This window comes from Cordyceps javanica, chromosome 4 (genome assembly GCF_051103115.1).
Source record: "Cordyceps javanica chromosome 4, complete sequence".
Taxonomy (NCBI): domain Eukaryota; kingdom Fungi; phylum Ascomycota; class Sordariomycetes; order Hypocreales; family Cordycipitaceae; genus Cordyceps; species Cordyceps javanica.
The window spans coordinates 3,989,631-4,011,491 of record NC_139298.1 but is presented as its reverse complement, the minus strand read 5'-3'; the positions used below and the strand labels follow the sequence as shown (position 1 = coordinate 4,011,491).

Sequence of the window (21,861 nt, the reverse complement as noted above, 5' to 3'; positions counted from 1 at the left end):
TTAACGGATTAGAAGAAAAGCAGGCTTATCCATCGTGAAAAACTGAAATTGGTATCTGAATGACTATATACTACCGGGCCCAGCGCTCGATAAACTCTTCCCTCTTCAAGCTCCCCCATCCCATCTCGCCGCAGTCCAACCTTGCCAGCGTGTCCCTTGCCTTGTCCACCTCCTGCCGCAAGACATCAATCGACTGCTCGATGCCCGGATCGGCCAGCTTGACCGCGCCAAACGACGTCTCTGCCAGCACGCTGTCACGGAGGATCTGCACGGCGCGGCGGGCGTCCTCGAGACGCTCGCCGGTCGCGGCCTCAAACTCGTCCTGCGCGCTGCGCGCCACGCTGGCCTCCTTCTCGCGGCGCTCGCGGAGGAGCTTGGACAGGGCGGCGATTTGCGACGGCGCGCTGCCGTCGCCGTATGCGGCGTCGACGGGGAGGGCGAGCGACTGCATGAGGGTGTCGAGCGCGGGGACCTCTTGGACGCCGGAGGAGAGGCGGCGGCGGTGGGCGGTCATGTCGCGCGACTGACGCTTGCTCCGGGCGGGAGTCTTGACAGGAGAGGGCGCTTCTGCGGAGGCTGATGGTCCAGGGTCGGGGCCGGGGACCTCGGCGGCCATCTCGGCGCGGGCCGTGGCGACGACGCGGTTGACGGCGGCGCGATGGGCGTTGTACAGCTCAGTGTGGGAGTGGAGCGCGTTGACGCGGCTGAGGAGGTAGTCGAGGCACTGGTCCATGTACGTGAGGGAGGAGGCTGTTTTGCGGAGGCTCTGCCCGCTGCGGGAGGCGATGGAGCGGAGGGCGGGCTCTAGATGCTGCTGCTCGACTGACATTTGCGCCACGGGCAGCACCTCCGAGTAGAGGGATTCGAGCTCTGCCTGCAGAGCTTCCATCTCGTCAGGGTCTGCGCCGCCGTCGCGCGACGGCTGCGCCGTGGCGAGGGCGGACAGGTATGTCGTGTCGAGGCGCGTCCTGATTGTCTCGACAGTGATTTTGATTAATCTAGAGAAGGATGATGAGTTGAGTGTTTTGTCGCAGGCTCAGTAACTATCATGGATGGCGCACCGTAAACATGTCTCTCGCAACTTGTCTGTGGATTTGGCTTCCTCGGGGTCCGGCTCGCTCAGCTCCCAGCCCAGTTTCTGCAGGCTTGTCAAGAGGGCATCATCCGACCGGAGGATGACGTCGAGCGCCTGGTGCAGGGACGACGCCTCGGGGTCGCTGTCCTGCTTGAGCTCCGCGATGCGAAACTCGAGGCCGTGCGCAATTTCAGTAATCTACACCGACGGCACATGTCAGCGTCAGCCCAGGACAGGTTCTTCGACAAAGGCCTTCGACCACAGACGTAGCGCCGAGGCAAACTTTGTCTCGCGGAGGCAGCAAAGGGGGACCCTTGGGGAACGGGGGCCAAGGTCCAACAAATTTACCTCGGACGAGATTCGTACGCGCTCAGATTCGGACTTGCGCCGGCGTGACGTCTCGAACTCGCGCCGCCTAGCGTAGGTATCGGCACGATTCGCTACCAGGCGTGACCAGGCATCGTGCTGGTGACGCAGGGTTTCAGCTTGCTTGTTCATGGCGGTGGTGGACCGCTTCAGGTCGTCAATGGCAGCCCTCACGTCGTCCTCGCGGAGGGGGGCCATCTCAGACAGGTCATGCAGCTCGGCGAGGCGGTCCACCTGACCGCTCTTGTCGAGCGCATTGTACCTACAATGGGTAAACGGAGCCTGCATGTTAGCGAGAGGCGGACTGACAGACGGCAAGGACGACAAGAAGGATCCCCGCGTTTTCCAAGGACGTCGGGTCGGGAACGCACAGTGACAGCTCATCAACAGTGAGTAGATTATCGTAGCCCAAGTTGGACGTGGCCCAGAGTGCCAGCTCCTCGCCGCCGTGGCTATCGGCGAGGGCGGCGCGAATCTCACGAGCGTCAACGTCGAGGCCGTGCGACGCGGCCGCCTCGACCAGCAGAGACTCTGCCTCGGAGCGGGCGCTCATGGTTGGCCCGTTCTAGACAGCCTCTGCTTCCGTAACTGAACGCGGCCGCCCGCGATTGAGTCGCTGGATGGTGCGTCGAACGAGAGATGCGGTTGGGCGATTGCTGATGGGTGCTGGTTGCTGCAGAGGGGGGGGGTCCGCGATGGCGTTGTTCGCTTGGTCCTTAATTTCGCCGTTGCTGCGCACCGCGTAGCCCCTGGGAGTTGGTTCGACAATGGCACCCAGATGCAGGGGGTTTGAATGCAAGTACAGAAACTACGATTGAATGTAGTTTGCGCAGCGCAAAGACTGCGTTTGGTGCAGGACATGGGATGACATGGCAAGATGCAAGGAACCAGTGATGCGCGACGTTGGCAGCAGGCACTGGTGGGGCCTTCCGCAACTGACTGTCCAGTATCGTCGGCGGTGACATGACAAAGGAAGGCCGTATAATTGGCATTGAATTTGCATGTGTATTGAATAATGTTTCTTGTGCTGCCAAGTGACCATTGACTGTATGCGATCGAAATATCAAATTGCTGTGGTGCGTTTCTGCAGTGTGGCCGAAGTAACCGTGTAAGTAGTGCTGCGCTGCTGTTTGCTACCCGACGGCAGATGCAACTTTTCATCCGTCGGTGCAGTCACTATGGTACAGGAGAGCTTGGGCAGCTGGGTCGTGATATTACGCAAGCTGCGTCTTTTCTTTTCTGTTTGTCTCTTGGGGGGTTTTGGTGAATGAAGTCGAATGGCGAGAGGAACCACATTAACCTCATGTTGGGTGTTGTGACTAAAGGCATAGGAACATCTCAACGAGCCTCCGAAAACACCAACAACAGGATCGCCGGGATACATACAGGTGAACAAAATAAGCTCGCAAGGCAGACCCAATGCGCCAGTTTCTCCGTATATAAGACTTCTGAGCACACACTCAGTCCGTCAACCGCCAACGAGACTTGCAAACGCAACCTTCACCAAACAGGTAAAAGTAGCGATCTGTTGTTGTCGGTCTTTTCCATCTTCTCACTTTCGCGATGGGATCCATATCTCGCCGAGCTGCTTGAACTGTTCTTTTTGCGGCATCAAACGCCGAGAATCAGGCCATTCCCGTCGTCCCTCGTAGATACATAAGTCCAGCTGCCACTTCGGCAATTTCCCATCCGATTCAGACGTCTTCTTCCTCGTCCGCCACCCGGTTTCCTTATCCCCGCCCTCTGAAACGGAGAAGAGCAAAGTCAGCATTTCTCTTGATTTGTACAAGTTGCCGTCTTACTTTTCCGTGTGCAACCTGTTCCTGAAATCCCCTTCACCCCCATCTTGTCAACGGCCCGTGGTGTGACCCGAACCGTGATTGACAACTTGCTGGCGTGTAAAACTCGGCTGGAAAATCGACTGTCGCCATACATTGATAATAATTTAGGTATTTCGATTTTGCATCAAGATCATCCTCGAACAGACAACACGGACTTCGTCAGCTTGCACTATACAGCCATGATGCAGTCGCGCCTGCCTTCGCTTCAGCAGCGTCGCCAGTCACCCGATCAAAACCCTGGCCTGCAAGTTGGCAACTCTCATATCGACATGGAGACCAATTCATGGTTTCTCCCGCAAGACAGGCGGCGGATGCTGCTGCATGGTCTCTACGGCATTCTGTTGATCTCCGTCATTTATCTTCTTAGCCAACTGCTGATATGGGGTCTAAGTCTGGCCCTCTCACCAGTCAAACTGGAATTTCTGTCTTCGGTTCTAGGAATGCTGCTTGTTTTTGTTACTATGATGATTTTATCCGCAATATTTCCAATGCTTTCCGAAGCGTACGAGAAATTCTTGAAACAGGCGGTATGTAAAACCGATGCTACACAAGCTGACGGGCACTAACAGCTTCCAGGTCGACTTCATCAATCGTCACATGGGTGCAGCTTTCGCAATACCGATGGTGATGCTGAATGGAGACCATTCACTGGATACCAGAACCATTGGTGTAGTCGTTGGTGTTTTTAGTGAGTTGTCCCACACTGTTGGCATCCATTTCGATAACTGACTGGTTTCAGTCGCGAATTCGCTCGTGATGTGGACCGCCGTCTTTGCGCTCGCTATACTCACGGGCATTCTTATCAAAAGAGTGGTTGAGTTATTCAACCGATGTTCCAAAGCGAGCCTTGGTGCGGGCTCAGTCGAGAAGACTGTCAGTCACAGCACAGACTGTAGCTCACTCACCCTCCAACAATCGATCAGCTCACACCGCTCGGATAGCACCGAACTTTCAGAGACGGCTTCGCGCCCATTTTCCGTTTGGATCTGGATTTGTCAATTTTGGCCTCTCTTTGTCTCTTCTAGTATCATGATCTCTGTTGGCGTGCCCCTCGCTGTCGTTCTTGGCGAGCCACGAATTATCGATGGTTGCGCCCTGTGGTTCATATGGATAGCATGCATGACTGTGCAGCGGGCTTCAAAGAAGCGTTCAAACAGACAAAAAAAGTTGTCCAGAGTCGTCCCGATAGTTGCCACGCTGGCCAATCCGGTCATGTTTACCATTCTCTTCATGACGGCCTACATCCGCCTCAAGGCCTATTTCACGTCGACCGCCCTTTCGGATGTCCTATACAAGCTCAGTAGCGGTACACAGCTCTACAAAATGTGGAATTATGCCGTTGATCTAGATCACACATCTGTGCAGCCATGGTTTGGTGCGGGTGATGCCGCCCTGTCTATGCTCGGCTGCGGGTTCATCGTCTGGGGCTTCAAGCTGTACGAGTGCCGCCGTCAGCTCTTCAGTGCTTCTGGTGCTACTACCATTCTCGTCAGTATCGCTGTTGCTGCCGGTAACGTTTTTCTTGGCGCGCATACAAGCTCACTGATGGGCCTCGAGAGGCCCGAGGCCTTGTCATTTGCAGCCCGCATGACCACACTGGCACTGGCGATCCCTGCGATGAAGAACGTCGGTGGCAACGCCAGTCTCACGGTCGCACTCATGATAACAAATGGCGTACTGGGCCAATTGATGTACCCTTCATCTCTCAATGGAACGGAGAAGCAGACGAGCCAACTGACGCGGAAGGCGTCGCTACATAGCTGCTCCTCTGCTGAGACGGCCGTGGAGAGTGCCACCAGCTCGCAAAGACTACAGAAGGATCTAGTGGACAGCGCCGAGACAGTTGCAGCCGGTATTGCGATTGGCATCAACGGTGCGGCCATGGGTGTTGCGTACCTATATGAGAACAAGTCTCGCTCCGCTCCGTACGCCACACTCGCCATGACCGCGTACAGCGTCGCAACAGTATTCTTCATAGCAGTGCACCCTTTTCGGGATGTGTTGCTGGGGTTGGTTTGACATTCGACACTACTTCGCAGTGTAGATTCACTGAAATTGTGTAAAAAGAGTGTATTATATTCTTGTTTGGACTAAGTATTTGGTGAGAGAGATATGGTATCGGAGACAATCGGGGCCATGCTGGTGGCAAGCTTGGGAAGAGAGAAGGCATCTCAAGATGGCTCATTGTACAGTAATAGAGGGGCACATAGGTAATATAGACGGATTTGAGAATTTACAATTGAATTTACTTGCGCAGCCGGCACCGTAGCTGACGGGATCGGGTCGGGGGATGGTTTTTCAGTTCCAACGAAGCGTCGCATATTCATATTCATCGCATTTAGGGGATGGAGCTAATCATTCTGTAGAAGTTATTCGAGCCTATTTCGGTTAGCAGAGATTCCTTTCGTGACACCAGCACAGGAGAGAAGCGTACCTCTCGATCAAGTGCAGCCCGCTGGCCGTCTCGATGATGCTACTCATCTCGCCGGGCTTGAGAGCAAAGGAGGCGTCCTCGAATTCCTTTTGCATGTCGCCACGGCCAAAGTAACCGAGATCACCACGCTTGCGCGCCGAGGAGCAGTCGGACTCGGTGGGTGCGAGGTCGCCGAGGGTAATGGCGCCGGAGCGAATCTTTTGCTCGTGGGCCTTGATGATGTCCATGGCCTCGTCCTTGGAGCGGGTGATTGCGGCCTGATTTTTGGTTCGTATCGCATGTTAGCAACAAAAGTTTTCGGTATTGTATACATTGCAAAATAAGAGGCAAGAAAGAGACGATTGCTGCAGAACGCTGAGGACAGGACCAGCACGCACCTCTCTCCAGCTGCTGGGCCGTCTGCTGTCGCGGTGCTTGACGAGCAGGTGGGCGGCGCGGATCTTGCCCTCGGGGACGCCAGGGACGGCGCCGGGCCGCTGCCCCGCGCTGTGGTGGTTGGCCATGTAGTGCTTAAGCTTGTCGCTGTCGGTCCCCGCCGGAGGCTCCCATCGCGAGACCTTGTCGGCGGCGTTGAAGTAGTAAGGCAGACCCTTGGAGTTGGAGTGGCGCACTTCCCAGTTGGGGGGGAGACCGGTATCAGCCTGTTTTGGAAAGATGGTCAGCTGGGATTGCGCAACGATGCCTCTGCAATGATCAAGGAAGAAATATGGTCGTAGTTTTGGATCCGAGAAAATGAAGGGCAACGAAGGTCTGACTGGGTCAAGGTGTCGTCGAGCGCGGATTCTGCAAAGGAAGGGAGGGGGGGTGAGGAGGATGCTGCGTACCATGGCGTTTGTGGTCTTTGGAAAAGATTGAAGCGTGTTGGATGAGAAGGAAAAGTGTATTCGAGGCGTTCTGTCTGGTTTTTCGCAGTGTTTGTCAGCGCAGAGCTGGCTCGGGTGCAGGGAGGAAGCAGCTTTTCTGGCGGAGCTGAAAATGACGTCTGCCCGCCGAACCAAAACAGAACGGGCGAGGACAAAGACAGAACGGGTTTGGTGTGTGTGTTACCCCACGTTTCCAGCGGCGGGGGGGGGGGGGGGGGGGGGGGGAACAGGCATAAGAAGAGGAAGAGAAGAATAAGAGCGAAAGGGAGGAAATAAGCCCCGTCATGTTTGGGTCTAGCAACCAATCAATCGTGAAATGGAAAATTGGCACAAGCATTCTTTGCTATTGTTTTTAGGGCCCTAGAGCGCAGGACTTTGTCGAGCAGTTGATCCTCTGCCGCTTGGGTAACTTACCTTTACCACTAGTTGGAGGTCCCCAGAGGCACCAAGCACGGATCGACAAGCCGCAGTGGCACATTACAGAGGGCTTCAGCTCCCAGTTTGTGAGGTGATTTCGGAGAAGATAATAATATATTCTCTATCTAGCTAGCTCGTGGAGTATCTAGTGTGATATATAGCAGTAACCACGTGATGATCTGCCATGTCGCGAATAGCTACGACCTCGTTACCTATTAACTAGATACTCCTACATATAAATATTATAAACTTGATATCAACTTACCTATATAAGGATAGCTAAATAATAATAATAGAATTTATTTATTATACTTGTAATACTTGTAAACTTTGTCCTTATAATATTACTAGAATCTTAAATGTTTATATTGACTACCTAATTTAATCTAGTAATAAACTATATACTGGCATTAGTTGTGGCCAACTCACTGCGACTGACTCACCAAAGTCTAGTGCTGAGGCTTGTGCACCCCTTCAGCCACAGCTGCCCGCCCGCATCACAGCATCACCAATACTCCGTCCTCTGTATTGAGTCATTTTATTGAACATTTCTAGCCTTTGAAATCCGCAGAATCTGTTTTCAACTTTTACTTTGAACTGGGTCGTTTGTTTCGCGTGTTTTCCAACACATCTTTACGCCTCTGTTAATGGTAGACCTCCGCCTACTTACATTGCATGATTGCCTACTGCCGCTCTCTCCTGCCGCTGACTCATCCTGTGGCAAAGTTTCCACCCAACGCGCTCCATCACGCAAAAAATCCCATCAGCCTAGCTTGCTCCCGCCCGTTGCGAGGACACTCCCCCGACTCGTCTTTTATGCCGTCGATATAATAGCAGCACACCCTGTAGCTCCCACCATCCAGCTTTTCGACCATTCATCAGCATATAGGTAGCTTTTTCCTTTCGTCGATTTAGCAACGGTACACGACACCCAACACCCGGCACCCGACACCCGACACCTGACACACATCATGGCAACACCCCAGTCCACGACATCCTACCAGGGCGAGTCCTCCGAGGGCAAGACGCTCGAGCAGATTACGTTTCGCTTCTGCTCCGAGTGCTCCAACATGCTGTACCCCAAGGAGGACGAGGAGGCGCACAAGCTGCAGTTTACCTGCCGCACATGCCAGTACACCGAGGAGGCCCGCTCCACCTGCGTCTTCCGCAACATCCTCAACAACTCGGCCGGCGAGACGGCCGGCGTCACCCAAGACGTCGGCGCCGACCCTACGGTTAGTGACCATCACCACCACGCCCTCCCAGTTTGCTTGCACTGCGGCATCTTCATTACCTGCAACACTTGCGGCGTCGCGAGCCCCGACGTCACGGCTACGACGACGGCGACGACGACGCGCTATCGCGACGCAGACGACGACGGGAGTGCGGATTTCATCGATGCGCTAGTCTCCAACATTGGCTGGACCGAGGAGGATCTTTTCGACGAGTTCGGCGCCGACGCAGATTTTGAGTTTGGACAAGAATTTGGAGAGGACTCCCTCGCCGACAACAGTGATACGACGTCGACGGGAAGCGAGTTTTCCTCGGAGAACTGACCCACGAGTGACCGACGCGTTTGACGACAACACCACACACTTCCGCGCATACACGCCTCATGACAATCTACCTCTTCTCAAGCACTGGTTTTTTTTTTTGGTTGGAATTGTTTGTCACGACACCATGGGGAGAATCACATGCTCTTTGCTCACTGCACAATGCAACCACTCAGCCCTGCATTTTTGTCTATATGAAATCGGCTGGCTAACAAGCATTCTTACCCGCGCGTACAGCTTCCTCGCTCCAACAAGACCTGCCCTCGCTGCAACCACGAGGAGGCCGTCTTCTTCCAGTCGCAGCAGCGAAGTGCTGAAACTGGCATGGTAAGCGCCCCACCGTTCTCTCCCAGGGCGTTTGCTCTCTTCTCCGCTCAAGATACCTGGTATTGACAAACTCGGCATCAAGAAACTGTTCTACGTGTGCTGTCTATGCGGTCACATCTTTACCTGAACAGCGCATTCTTCTTCTTCTTTTGTCACCATTGTTTATACTACTCTTGTACGAGATACCCACGAAAAAAAAAAGAGAAGATTATTGCATGCGGGGAGGAAGAGCTATGGTACGAGCATACACAAAGAGGGAACCCTCGAATCGGGTTGCTTGTTTTTTCTGTTTTTTTTTTTTGATATTTTGGTAGTTGCTGGAGCAAGGAGTTCCTTTTTCCCGGTTTAGACTGTTTATAACTATACGTTTGCAGTATCCATGACGAGATATGCAAGGCGTCTTTAATTCAGGGAGTCACGATACATGTTGTACGAATACATGCCTTCCAAATTGTTCTTTATAAAAAAAATCTTTCAGTGACGATGATGAGTGACATGTGTATGATGATATCCGTAGACGGGCCATTTTATTTGGCCGACATTTAAAAAAAAAGCTTGGTTCAAAATTCATAAAATTGTGTAAAGGAGTTTTGGCCTCTTCACCATAGGCTCCCCATTTTGTAAAAACGCCGCGCAGAAAATGCCACAGGTATAATTGTACAAGTAAGTCTTCGTCGTCTCAGTATATTGTACAGCGACTTTTGTTCCCTCTCTTGTCTTTTGTTTTTCTTTTTCCTTTCTTCTCTTCTTCTCTTCTTCCTCTCATTTCCCGAGCCGACCTCCATCTTGATCGATCTTACCCCCTGAGTCTTTGATCCTTCATGATCCAAAGACCGAGGAGAACGACTATGATGTCTCTTTCTCTTTCTTCTTATTCTTTCTTCCTCTTCTTCTTCACGCCTGCATGGGCGCCATGGACAGAATCTTGCTCCACTTCTTGCGCTTGAGCTCGGCGCCGACGACGCCGTTGATGCGGGAGCCGACGGGGTCGCCGGCCTTGTTGAGCAGGACGCAGGCATTGTCGTCGAAGCGGACGACGGAGCCGTCGCGGCGCTGCGTCGGGTACTTGGTGCGCACGACGACGGCGTGACGCATGTCGCCGCGCTTGACCTTGGCGGCGTTGGACACGCCCGACATGCCCGAAGACGAGGCGGCGCGGTGTTCCTGAACGACTACGACGATGCGATCACCTGCAACAAGGGGGAATCGTCGAGAGGAGGTTAGCAACAGTCTTGGGGGGCTTAGAGTGTATGAGACTTGTCAATCGCGGAAGGGGCCGCAATTGGAAGTGTCGGCTTCGAAGAAGGAAGACAGGGGATAGGTCGAATTCGTACCGATTCTGGCGTGGCGTTTTTGCCCGACGACGAGGGCGCATTCGACGAGGGCCGCGCCCGAGTTGTCGATGCAGTTGAGGATCGTCTGTTGCCTGCGCATCAGCATTACGGTCAAGCGAGAGTGGGAACTAAATGCGCAACGTACCTTTAATTGAATCATCTTGGAATATGTGGTGGCGAGTCAAAGACACTTGATTGGTGACGGGGGGAAGGGGGGACGAAATGTAATCGCGGATTCGTTCCTCGAAAGCTCCCTTTCGGCCAGGTCCTCCAAGTATCACGACTTTTTGGCGCTGGCGTAGTTTTTTCCGCTGGCGGTCCCGTTTGGTAGAGCGTCACGTGCTGATACATATCGGAGTGGTGCTGATGCTGGGAAGGGCAGTGTGGGGTGGGATTATGGTGATGTTACTCGCTGGCTAGTTACCTATTTTCAGGGAGAAACCCCCCAGTTGATTCTATGAAAAAGGAATAGACAAGTAAAAAAGATCATCAAAAAAGATCATCAAAATCAAAATCAAAGTTGCGTAAATAGAGTGAACAGAAAAAGAAGAAAAAAATACCGCAAAGCCTGCAGTCCTGCTTCAAGTCGAGTCGGTACGTTACCCGTCCTATGACGTGCTCAGAAGCGGGCTATCTAGGAATTTGAAATACCAGCAAATTCATCGCCGGGTATACAAACTTGGTGTCATTGAGCATCTTTCGAAAAAAATTCCCGTGCTTCTGTGGCTCGTCAATTTTGCAGACTACTGCTGTCCGGCAGCTCCATGATTTGCATCTGAACTGTAGAGTCGCGGACCACAAAGTAGCCTCGTACCCAGGATGGCGTTGTCGAAACGAGATCGTGTCCTGCTGCTGGTAGAGCATACTTTTTGAAATGTACTCAGTATGCAGCACCGTGTCACTATGTCATGCCGGAGATTATTGGGCTCATTTGAGTCGAGTTGTAGCGGTCTATACGGGGAGATACGGTAGGCTGCAGAGGACATTGAGCCCGATACCTTAGCTGGTGACAGTGGGACACGATGGCACGGGTTTCGCCTCCAAAAAATTCGCAATTGATTCTTGTTCCAAAATCACTTTGTATCATGTCACCAGTTGAGCAATATTTCTTTTTTGCCCTTTGGTTTGTCTATGCACTGTTTGCCTCTAACTAGTGTAGGGATTACCTGACACCGTACTCGGCTCGACCAGGGAGATAATAGCCAACCTCGCACCACCCAGCGGCCACACGGCAATGAATCTATCTATCAGAAACCGACTCGAAGCGCCCGTGTCGCCTCGACTGCCAATAGTCGAACGCTTCGTCCTACATTTCGTCACGTACCGAACCGCGAATGGCTGCCCGTCGACTTACACGAAAGCGCGGCGTCCTTTTCCCCCCCCAGCCACGCTATTAATTTTATGCGGCAGCCCGGCTCAGCCTAGCTCACCACCACCACCACCACCACCACCACACTTGCAGACCTAGAACTCGCCTGTAATAGTACGGAGTAGCGGACCTCCTCTCCCCTGCAGACAAGCCACCGCCCGCCCACCCCAGACAGTGGCCGAGTCCCACTGCAAGGTACCAGGTACAGGCCTGGGATGGATATGCAGTGAACGGAGTCTGCATCAATGCAATTTTTCCGGAGCCTGTAAATAATACTAAAAATCATATCAAGACCAATTCTACCCCGTAGTCTATGCAGCAAAAATCTCGGCCAAGGAAAAATACTGCATCAGCCTAGGCCCATGTCTAGGCGTGGCACTGCGAGTACCCAGGTACCAGCAATTAACGCGGTCGCCGTGCCAGCGGAATGACCAGTGCGCGCAACTGCGGGTCTTACTCACTCATGCCTCCCCCCCTTCCTTCCAGCCAGTGGCCGTCTTGTCCGTCATCAAGCTTCCCACTTCCCGCTTCCGCCTGTTGCCAGTTGCCAACATCTCGCGACACCTTCTTTTCCTTTCCTCCTCACTTCCACACACTTCGCTACGTTGTACTTCGCCAGAGCCTCTCCTTGCACAACCCCCCTTCTTTTTACCGCTCCCAACTTGTATTAAACCAGCCTTTCTGTCCTTTCTGTCGTCTTTTTTTACAGTGCCAATCATTGGCCCGACTTCAACCACTGCCACCCGTCCTTTTTGCGCTCTCGTCTGCTCGTTTGCCTGTCCTCACAGTCTTGGACGCTCGAATTGGCCTCAAACCTTGACGCTCAGCCCTCTCGCTTTTGATTTTTGTGCACCGTTTTCCCTTACCTACATGCTTTCTGCATCCTTGTAGCGACCTGGCATTTGTGTCATTGAGCCAACCCGGCAAAGCATCATCGCGGGGCGGATATGCCTCCCTCAAAGAATGCCACGCCCAAGCGTCACGTCCTGACGCTGGCCCAACTCTCTGCATACGATGACATTCTAACCGACGCCCTTGTCGACCATGTACGTCTTGTCTCGCAGCCGCCCTACGACGGCCACTAATCATCTCAGGTCTTCTACTGGACCACTATCCCCAAGAACCGACCTTCCTACCACCCCTCCCGCGGCGTCGTAGAAGACACAATCGCCAAGATCCTGCAAGACGAAATCGTCTTGAACAAGAATCCGGCTGCTGCAGAGGCAAAACTTCTTGCCACCGACGGCCTGCGCAGGTTCTCCGCCGCCCTCAAAACCGACAAGGAAAGGGACGACTTTCGCCGGCATCTGCGACGCTATATCAACATTTACCTCCCAGACTGTCCGTGGGAGGTAAATTCCACAAATCGATACACCATTGTCACTCACGAAGCCAGCATCACCGCACGACGCCCCATTCGTCGCAACGAGAGCATCAAGTATCTCTCCGGCATGAAGGTGACGATTACGCCCGAGGAGGAAGACTTAATCTCCAATCGTAAAAAAGACTTTAGCATCGTTGTCAGCTCCCGAAGCAAATCTACCAGTCTCTTTATGGGGCCCGCCCGGTTCGCAAACCACGACTGCAATGCAAACGCCGCCCTCATGACCACGAGTCATGCCGCCATCGAGATTGTCGCCGTGCGCAACATTGCCGTCGGTGAGGAAATCACTGTCACCTATGGTGACAATTACTTTGGCCAAGACAATTGCGAATGCCTTTGCAAAACGTGCGAGGATGAGTGCAGAAATGGCTGGGAGGACGCCGAGGGCAAGCCAACAGCCAAGGTTGTGGATGAAGAAGGCCAGACGGAGACGTACGTGCTACGCAGACGCCGACGTGATGACAGCATGTGTGGCTCCTCTCGAACCCCCTCGGTTACCCCGGCCATGCGGCCAAAGATTCGCAAGACCCGTACCGTCTCGAGACTAGGGCAGGATGGCCTTTCAGAGTCATCAGCACCCTCACCCGCGCCCGAATGGACGCCACAAATGGGCAAGCGTAGCTTTGATGCCATGGCTACGCCACCGGTGACGCCCTCCAAAAGGCTCAAGCACACTGTCGAGCTCGTTGACGCTGCGCGCGATGCTTCGCGAGGTAGCTCGGTGAGCGATAGCATTAGCTCAAGCCAGGACGAACCCCTTGAGACAGACGTCTCTTCACCCGAACCTTGCTCCGACAAGCCCACCGCAGTTGTTGGCCCGTTATCGCCAAACTCATCCCAGGGAGCACCATCACCGCAGAAGACGAACTCTGATCCCACCTGTATATCAGTCGTTGTGAGGCCTAGCCAAGACAATGCTTTGGACAGTATCACGGTCAGCATCGAGCCTGTCGAGGATGCGGAAAAGGCAGATGTCGTAGTTGCCCCAAAGCGCAAGTACCAGCGCAAGGTGTACAGGGAGCAGACGCCACCCGCGAGAATAAGGGTGCCTGGCGACTACGTGCTCACACCGCTACTCCTTTCCGAGCCAGCCATGGCCTGGGTCCAATGCAGTATCTGCACCACGGCGTTTGTGCAGCAGAATGCGTACTATACCCGCTCCTCCTGCCCACGTTGTGAGAGACACTCCAAAGTATATGGCTACATGTGGCCAAAGACAGACAAGGAGGGTCCGCGGGACAAGGAAGAGCGTGTGTTGGACCACCGAACGGTGCACCGCTTCTTGGATCATTACGAAGAGAAGCGTGCGCGTGGCCGAAAGGGAGGCTCCGAGCCGAGAGAGACGGAAGAAGAGCCGCCGTCCCGTGGCCGTAGTCTCAAGCGTAATACGTCCCGAGCCAAGCCCTCTGCAAAACCCAAATCTGCAGCAAATGAGGGTAGTCTTGTTCGGCGAAGTGGACGTGCTCGGACAGTCAGCAGAAAGCTGGTAAGCGAATGAGCCTGGGTTGCGGAAGCTTGGAGGAACAGGGCGAAACAGGAGGTGGAGATGTGAATGGGCGGAAGTATTGATTTCAGGTTTCTAACATGTACAGCGAGCGGTTTATTATTGAGCTATTAGTGATGGCTACCCTGTAAAATTACAAAGACATTCGAAGCATTGCAAGTTGAAGCGTGCGATTGCGAAGATGAAGAAGTATGGTCCCGACCGTTCTGATGCAAGTGAATGTACGAATACGAGTTAGATGAAGGAATACGAGGGAAGTAATAAAAAAACAAATCGAGCTAATCAATACAAAACCTTATAATCGTCCCGAAAAAACGATAGAAGCCTAATCGTATTTCGGCGATTTGGGATGGCGTGCGTGAACCCGGCGCGCGCCGGCTCAAGCGAGAGCGGAAGACGACTATCCGGATCGGCCCACCCACACAACCACCATCGCAGTAGCAGCAGCAAGCAGCAAGTCGGCGGCGCTAATAAGAAAACCCCTGTTGTCGATCATGGCAGATATGCATAGTCCTGTTACGCACGGAATATATATGTGTGCATCTGCAAGATTGTGCACGAGATGTAGATTCAACAAGATCTAGAAGGATTGTGGCCTTTTTTTTCTCCTGGTCTTGCCTCTCTTTCTGCTGTGGTTTTTTGATGGGTTGGTAACCATGGAGTTGCAACCCACTGACAAGACCAAAGAGGCGGCGTCTACGACTACGACGACAACAACGATAGCTCCGCCTGCTCCAACAGCAGCATCTTTTGCTCCCACGACAGCGGACCCCGACTGCGACGAAGACGACGACGACGACTACCCCGAGGGCGGCCTCCGGGCATGGTCCGTCGTGCTGGGCGCGTGGTGCGCCATGCTGCCGTCCATGGGCCTGCTCAACACGCTGGCGGTGCTCGAGGCGTGGCTGGGCGAGCACCAGCTACGCGGGGTGGCCCGGACGCGGTCCGCGTGGATCTTTAGCTGCTACGCCTTCTTCCTGTACTTTTGCGGCGCGCAGGTCGGCCCCGTGTTTGACGCGCACGACGCGCGGCTGCTGACGGTGACGGGGTCCGTCGGCATGGTGGCGGCGCTGGTGTGCGTGAGCTTTTCCCAAGGTGAGTTTGTTTTTTTTTTCGGATAAACTCTGCAAAACTACGGAAAACTGTCAAAGTGCGAGGTGAACTTTCAAGAAAAAAAAGGCTAATGGGGAGGTTAAATGGCATGGCATGGCACGGGGGCAGAGTTTTACCAGTTTCTACTCTCGTTTGGTGTGCTGGGCGGCGCGTCGGCCTCGTTGTTGTTCAACCCGGGCCTCGCGGCCATCGGGCACTGGTTCGCCAAGCGGCGGGCGCTGGCGACGGGCGTGGCGTGCACGGCGGGCGGCCTCGGGGGCATCCTGTTTCCGCTGGTGATCCTGTACCTGGCGCCCAGGATCGGGTTTCCGTGGGCGATTCGCGTCATCGCGTTGCTGTGCGCCGTGTTCCTGGCCGTGGCGTGCGTGACGCTGCGGAAGCGCCTGCCGAACAACAGCCGGGCCGGCGCGGCGGTTGACCTGCGGGCCCTGCGCGACACCAAGTTTGCGACGACGACGCTGGCCATCTTCCTGGTCGAGTTTGCCGTCTTCATCCCGTACACGTACATTTCGTCGTACGCGCTGCACGCCGGCGTGCCCGCGCGGCGGGCCTACCTGCTCAACGCGCTGCTCAACGCCGGGGCGGTGCCGGGCCGCGCGCTGCCGGGGTACATTGCGGACCGGTTCGGCGTCTTCAACACCATGTGCGCGACGGCGGGCACGTGCGCGGCCTTTATCCTGGCGCTGTGGTACAACGCCGGCGAGGACGAGGGCTTGATCACGGCCTTTGCCGTCGTCTTTGGCTTCTGGTCCGGGGCGGCCATCAGCCTGACGCCCGTCTGCGTCGGCCAGGTGTGCCGCGTCGAGGACCTGGGCAAGAGGAACGGCACGGCCTTCTTCGTGGCCAGTTTCGGGACGCTGGTGGGCGTGCCCATCGCCGCGGCGGTGCTGGAGCGGGACGGGGGCGACTATGGAGGGCTGATTGTGTTTGGCGGCGCCTTTTACTTTGCGGCCTTTGCGGCCTTTGTGCTCGCGAGGGGTGTGGCGGGCGGGTGGACGTGGAAGAGGTTCTAGACGGCTTCTGGGGGGCTGATTGTGAGAAGGCCTGCGAGTTGGGCGCTATCGTTGATACCAGACAGGCGGCATATAGACTAGATTCTCGGATTAGAACGGGCAACAGTGTGGACGAACAAGTACCATTTCGGATTGGGCTCGGCAAATGACATAGACTAGACTTACATCTTTGGGGACGGGAACAGTAGAAGAGCATCAAGTGACACGGATACGAATTGACATGCTCGGACTGGCCCAATACACGAGTCTATAATCGCACCGTGGTGGTGATGGAGGTCGACTAGCGGAGCGACGTTGCATGCCTATATCGTTGTGGCGCCAAATAAGGTGATCGGACAGCACCGCGTGCTGCAGGGCTCGACGCCAACCGATCCCGCCATTGACGTTCGCTTGCTCCATCTGGCAGCCGCATGTTGCGTTTCTGCGGACGACACGATGCAGGGCTGCAGACGGGAGATGGCGGGATGCAGTAGTTGTAGTCTGCAGCGTAAGGGATGGCATCTCTGTTCGTCGTCGGGTTATAGCCTAGTTTCAGGAGCTGGTGTTTGGATCCATCACCGGGACGATTGACGAGGCTGTTCGGACGGCATGTAAAGCGGGTGAGATGGCTAAAGGATTCTCAACGAAATCAAGGTAAAGTTCTCGATTAATGATAACAGCAGAGATGCAATCGCCGAGACAGCTGTCCCTTCAGTCCCGCGTGGGTTTCAAGATGGTGGATGGTGGTGCGGAGAAGAGGCCGCAGCGCCGCCGCAAAAGGCGCCCGCGGGATAAGCTTGCGTACCCTGGCCGGCATCAGATTGTCTTCAACACCTCTTGCAACCTGCAACATCTGTATTTCCTTTTTTTTCCTGGCTGCTCCTCAATTTGTCATTTTTCCCTTGGCACATCTCCTATAATTGCCGCATTTGCGTATTTTGTCCATCACGTCCGTCGCTGATCACGCCTCATCAGCCTGGGCCGCCGTGACCAAAAGCCATGGTAACTAAAAGTCTCCGCTGCGCCTCCGAGCTCGCCGAGCAAACAAACGCTCCAAGCTGACTGACTGCCCGTTGGCCAAAACGAATCCCAGGTTCCAACACGCCTAGTACATATCCTACGTGAGTCGGAAGCGCATGCTCGTTGTTCATTATCATCTTTATGCTAAACTCTTTTTTGCTCCAAGTATTATTATCACCCGTCGCCCTCGCATGCGACGGGACCGTCATAGAGCCTGATGCCTATTACACCCGCAACGGCCTCACCTGGACCGAGGGCGCCCTGCGCATGAACGAGATTCAAGTCGTCGGCACTCACAACAGCTACCATGTCGAGGCAGATCCCAAGGAGCAGAACTTCATGGCCAGGTTCACCAACGATGCCATAAACTTTCGCTACTCTCACTCGGCCCTCGACGTGCAGCTAGAGTACAACCGTGTCCGCAGCATGGAGTGAGTTTCTCACCACAGTCTGTGTTCTCTCACACACTCTCTCTCTTCCTTTCTCTCTCACTCTCTCTCTCTCTTCCTTTCTCTCTCACTCTCTCTCTCTTCCTTTCTCTCTCACTCTCTCTCTCTCTCTCTCTCCCTCTCTCTCCTCCTTTCTCTCACTCTCTATCTCTCTCTCTCACACACTTTCTCACTTTCTCACTTACTCTCGCTTACTCACTCACTCACTCACTCACTCCGTCTTCCTCCTCCCACAATCTCCTGACATCCCTCACAGGCTAGACATCCTGGCCGACCCCGACGGCGGCAACTACGCCAAGCCTCTGATCCGGCGCCTCGTCGGCATGCCCTTCCCCGCCGATCCCACCTTTGCCACCAACAGCACCAAGGTGCTGCACGTGCCGGACCTGGACGTGGGCGGCGTCTGCGCCAGCGTCGTGCAGTGCCTGGGCATCGTCAAACGGTGGCTCGACGACCACCCGCGGGCCGTGCCCGTGCCCGTGCTGCTCGAGCTTAAGACGGCCGAGGCCGTCGGCCGCATGATTGGCGGCGCCCGCGTCGTGCCCTGGAACGACACGGCGCTGCTCGACTGGCTCGACGACGAGATCCGCTCCGTCTTCCCGCGCGAGCAGATGATCCTCCCCGACGACCTGCGCAGGGACGACCTGCCGACGCTCGAGGCCGCCGTGCTGCAGCGCGGCTGGCCCGACCTCGACGCCGCCCGCGGCCGCGTCTTCTTCGTCATGGACAACGGGCCCGTCCACCCGGTCCGCACCGCCTACATCCAGGGCCGGCCCAACCTCGAGGGCCGCGTCATCTTCACCAACGCGGCGCCGGGCGACGCCGACTGCGCCTTCCAGAAGCACAACGACCCGACGGGCGGCGGCGGCGACGCCGACGACGACGCCGTGGCTCGCATCCAGAAGCAGGTCGCCGCCGGCTACTGGGTGCGCACCCGCGCCGACGTTCCGCTCGACACGGTGCTGCGCGACAAGTGCGACACGTCGCGGCGCGACGCGGCGCTGCGCTCCGGCGCCCAAATCGTGTCGACCGACTTCCCCGTCTACGGGCCGAGCGCGCGCTGGGGATGCGACTACGCCGTGAGGCTGCCGGGGGGCAGGGCGGCGCGCTGCAATCCCGTAAACGGGCCGCCGAGGTGCGACGAGGCGTCGCTGGAGCCGGGTGAGTACAGCCGCAATTGAGGAAGGGGGGACGGGAGGAGGGGTGATGGAGTGCAGATATAGATATATATATATACCCACATAGAATCGAGCATGATGACCGACCTAGCATCGAGCATGTTTGTGTTAATTTCACAAAGGCCCGAGACGACGCTTAGCGTAAAATGTGACTTGCGATGTGTGACCAAAATGTACATGAAGCGCTATCAAACCAAAAATCGACGAGGGTATCCTTACTATATCGAAACGCCATGGAAAGAGTACTCTCAAACAATGCCTGGCCAAGCCCACCAACCAGGTCCTGCATACCTAGACGTAATTCCTCTGCATGTCCTCTCTCGTCTTGCGCACGCGTCGACAGTCAAAGACGCTCCACACCACATAGACCAGCCTCACGCACCTGTGCACACGGGGGTTAGCCATCTGTCTGTCTGTCTGTCTCTCTCTCTCTGCGCTCCTCTCTCTTTCTTTCTCGTCATGCCGTTCCCGTGACCGCTTGCAGGAAAAAAAAACTTACGCCGTCGCCCACGTCAGCCCGGCCGTCACCATCATGACGTGCCGCCAGGGCGAGGGGTCGTCCTCGTAGCCCCGGTCCGAGAGCCCGACAAACATGCCGGCGGTCAGCGCCGCGGCCATCATGACAAAGTCCAGCCCGCCAATGGCGTACGGCGAGACGCGCGGCAGGTTGGTGTTGATGAGGTCGACCAGCATGAAGGAGTCGATGATGATGGCCACGGCATTCTAATTCCCCCCAAAATGTTAGTGCCGTGATTGAAAAAAGTACCCTGTCAAGGAGAAGAACAACAAGGAAATTGTAAAAAATAAAAGAGGGGGAAGAAGAAGAAATCAAGTTGGAACAAAATCCACATACAGCGCCAATAGCTACGCCCGCCACGCCGCGCTTCTCCCGCCACCGCGCCACCAGGTACAGAGCGCTCGCCATCCCCGCGAGGGCCAGGCTCATCGTCACGCTCCGCGCAATCGCCTGCGTGAGGCCGTACCGGTGCGACGCCCGCGGCAGGGCCCGTTCCATGACGAGATCGTTAGATAGCGGCTGCTGCAGCGGCGGCGGCGGCGGTGGCCTCCGTGGCGCGGCGGTCTGCTCGTCTACGGCGCCGCCGCCGTCGCCGGCGGATGTCTCGCCGCTCCACACGGCCGGCGTCATCATGGGTTGCAGCTCCAACTGCGTCTGCGTTTGGGCCGCCGCCGACGCCGGCCCTGCCTGACCCGAGGGTCCCGCGACGACAGTTTCGGAGGCGGTTCCGGCATCCGGGGCGCGAGGTGGCCGTGAGTGGTTGTAGGTCTGGAAGACGGCCCCGGTCATCTCTCACTTTTTTTTTTCCTTTCGCACGCCCGTATTGCCCGCTCTGGGAGGGAGGGGGAGGGCGGTGGAGTCAAGGGCCAGTGCTCCTGGCTGAAAGGGGATGAAATCCTTTTACGTGCGATCAACTTGGCGTCAAGGCGAGCTTTTCGATCAAGGCATATTCCCGGGTGTCATCTGTTGCAACGGGGAGCCCTGGAGAAAAAGGATTGCGTGTGATGAAGCTGAAGTGGCTGGGGGGGCATCGTCCATTTTTTGGTGGGGGGGTGGAAAAGGAAAACGGGCTCTGGGGAGAGCAAAAAGAACAATGGCGGGCGCGCCACAAGGCATGGAGAAACGCCACCGGTGGGCGGTTGCGGGGAAGTTTAGTGGAAGAATAGAGATGAACTCAAAAGTCGCTGGTTTTGTATTTATTTGTTGCTGCTTGAGGTGATACGGTTGGCTATTTCGGCGAGTCCATAAGCGAGTGATGAATAGTGGTGATGAGGGCGGCCCGACTTGAGACGAGGGTTGTGAGCTGCAGAAAGCTGTACTTGGCTATCATTCGCTGGACTGAGCTCAGTGAAACCAGACCACGCTAGATCTACTGAGCTTAAGCTCAATTTTAAAGTCAAAATCGCTTCGTGCAGCAGTTGTAGCAGGGAAGCTGGTGGCTGCAAATGCTTCCTACCCTGCAGGACTGAAGGATTTAAGATTTCGGCATTCTGCATCATGCATAGTGTCTGTGCACCGAACAGTAACGAGTGCAGTACCCATTCATGAGCCTGGTGTCGAAATAAAGCCCCATGTAGGAATATTTCATGACTGGCCATGTGCCGTTATGCGTGGGATGACGAACCGCACTGAGCGCAAATCATTGGTCCGGAACCGCGAGCCAGCTGTCAATTACAGTTATCAGTAACCAAAAAGATGACTGCGAAAATGCAGAGTAGTTAGTAACGGCTGTAATGAAAGCAGAACATGGGCAATCATGGCATCGTTTGTTGTCTTGTAGATGGAAGCACAGGCTGGCCATGTCACTGCATCCCTAGTTATGGCGCGCTCCTAAGCAAATAAACACACTGATATTGCAAAGACAAAGAAGGATCCATGAACGACAAAAGGTAAATGTACCAGGTGCATAATAGATTGAATTCTTCCATACTGTTCGAGAGAACCCTTGAGTAGCTCTGTGCTCTCTCGGTTCGATTGTATGGTATAAAAGCAGACAGGGCGGCTTAATGCCTCCAACTGTGGCTACGACTTGTCTACTGACGCCGCAAGGAAGAGCTTCTTCCATTTATTAATAAAAACCATGCTACTAGGGCGAAAGACCTTGCAAAAGACGCAGGAAAAACCT

General features: G+C 55.1%; 9 protein-coding genes across 9 annotated transcripts; 5 read left to right on the top strand and 4 right to left on the bottom strand.

Annotated features, from left to right (window-relative positions):
• Positions 1-70: 70 nt before the first annotated feature.
• Positions 71-1,994, bottom strand: V2A60_007140 (uncharacterized protein; the record flags this gene model as incomplete). Its single annotated transcript, XM_083258426.1, has 4 exons — positions 71-998; positions 1,062-1,273; positions 1,424-1,703; positions 1,813-1,994. The coding sequence occupies 4 exons, from the start codon at positions 1,992-1,994 to the stop codon at positions 71-73; spliced, it is 1,602 nt and encodes a 533-aa protein (XP_083114552.1).
• A 1,467-nt stretch (positions 1,995-3,461) lies between these two features.
• Positions 3,462-5,301, top strand: V2A60_007139 (uncharacterized protein; the record flags this gene model as incomplete). The annotated part of the gene is made up of 3 exons (XM_083258425.1): positions 3,462-3,809; positions 3,859-3,970; positions 4,022-5,301. The coding sequence occupies 3 exons, from the start codon at positions 3,462-3,464 to the stop codon at positions 5,299-5,301; spliced, it is 1,740 nt and encodes a 579-aa protein (XP_083114551.1).
• A 350-nt stretch (positions 5,302-5,651) lies between these two features.
• On the bottom strand, positions 5,652-6,543 carry V2A60_007138 (peptidylprolyl isomerase ssp-1; the record flags this gene model as incomplete). Its single annotated transcript, XM_083258424.1, has 4 exons — positions 5,652-5,661; positions 5,717-5,973; positions 6,094-6,357; positions 6,541-6,543. The coding sequence occupies 4 exons, from the start codon at positions 6,541-6,543 to the stop codon at positions 5,652-5,654; spliced, it is 534 nt and encodes a 177-aa protein (XP_083114550.1).
• Positions 6,544-7,967: 1,424 nt separating this feature from the next.
• Positions 7,968-8,552, top strand: V2A60_007137 (DNA-directed RNA polymerase II core subunit RPB9; the record flags this gene model as incomplete). The annotated part of the gene is made up of 1 exon (XM_083258423.1): positions 7,968-8,552. One exon carries the CDS (start codon positions 7,968-7,970, stop codon positions 8,550-8,552), a length of 585 nt encoding a protein of 194 aa, XP_083114549.1.
• A 1,218-nt stretch (positions 8,553-9,770) lies between these two features.
• V2A60_007136 (mitochondrial 54S ribosomal protein uL14m) lies at positions 9,771-10,370 on the bottom strand (the record flags this gene model as incomplete). Its single annotated transcript, XM_083258422.1, has 3 exons — positions 9,771-10,066; positions 10,211-10,295; positions 10,356-10,370. The coding sequence occupies 3 exons, from the start codon at positions 10,368-10,370 to the stop codon at positions 9,771-9,773; spliced, it is 396 nt and encodes a 131-aa protein (XP_083114548.1).
• A 2,156-nt stretch (positions 10,371-12,526) lies between these two features.
• Positions 12,527-14,461, top strand: V2A60_007135 (SET domain-containing protein; the record flags this gene model as incomplete). Its single annotated transcript, XM_083258421.1, has 2 exons — positions 12,527-12,625; positions 12,674-14,461. The coding sequence occupies 2 exons, from the start codon at positions 12,527-12,529 to the stop codon at positions 14,459-14,461; spliced, it is 1,887 nt and encodes a 628-aa protein (XP_083114547.1).
• A 662-nt stretch (positions 14,462-15,123) lies between these two features.
• Positions 15,124-16,593, top strand: V2A60_007134 (major facilitator superfamily domain-containing protein; the record flags this gene model as incomplete). Its single annotated transcript, XM_083258420.1, has 2 exons — positions 15,124-15,562; positions 15,689-16,593. 2 exons carry the CDS (start codon positions 15,124-15,126, stop codon positions 16,591-16,593), a joined length of 1,344 nt encoding a protein of 447 aa, XP_083114546.1.
• A 1,140-nt stretch (positions 16,594-17,733) lies between these two features.
• V2A60_007133 (phosphatidylinositol-specific phospholipase C1-like protein) lies at positions 17,734-19,222 on the top strand (the record flags this gene model as incomplete). Its single annotated transcript, XM_083258419.1, has 2 exons — positions 17,734-18,023; positions 18,298-19,222. 2 exons carry the CDS (start codon positions 17,734-17,736, stop codon positions 19,220-19,222), a joined length of 1,215 nt encoding a protein of 404 aa, XP_083114545.1.
• A 288-nt stretch (positions 19,223-19,510) lies between these two features.
• Positions 19,511-20,525, bottom strand: V2A60_007132 (uncharacterized protein; the record flags this gene model as incomplete). Its single annotated transcript, XM_083258418.1, has 3 exons — positions 19,511-19,601; positions 19,719-19,942; positions 20,073-20,525. The coding sequence occupies 3 exons, from the start codon at positions 20,523-20,525 to the stop codon at positions 19,511-19,513; spliced, it is 768 nt and encodes a 255-aa protein (XP_083114544.1).
• Positions 20,526-21,861: the final 1,336 nt, after the last annotated feature.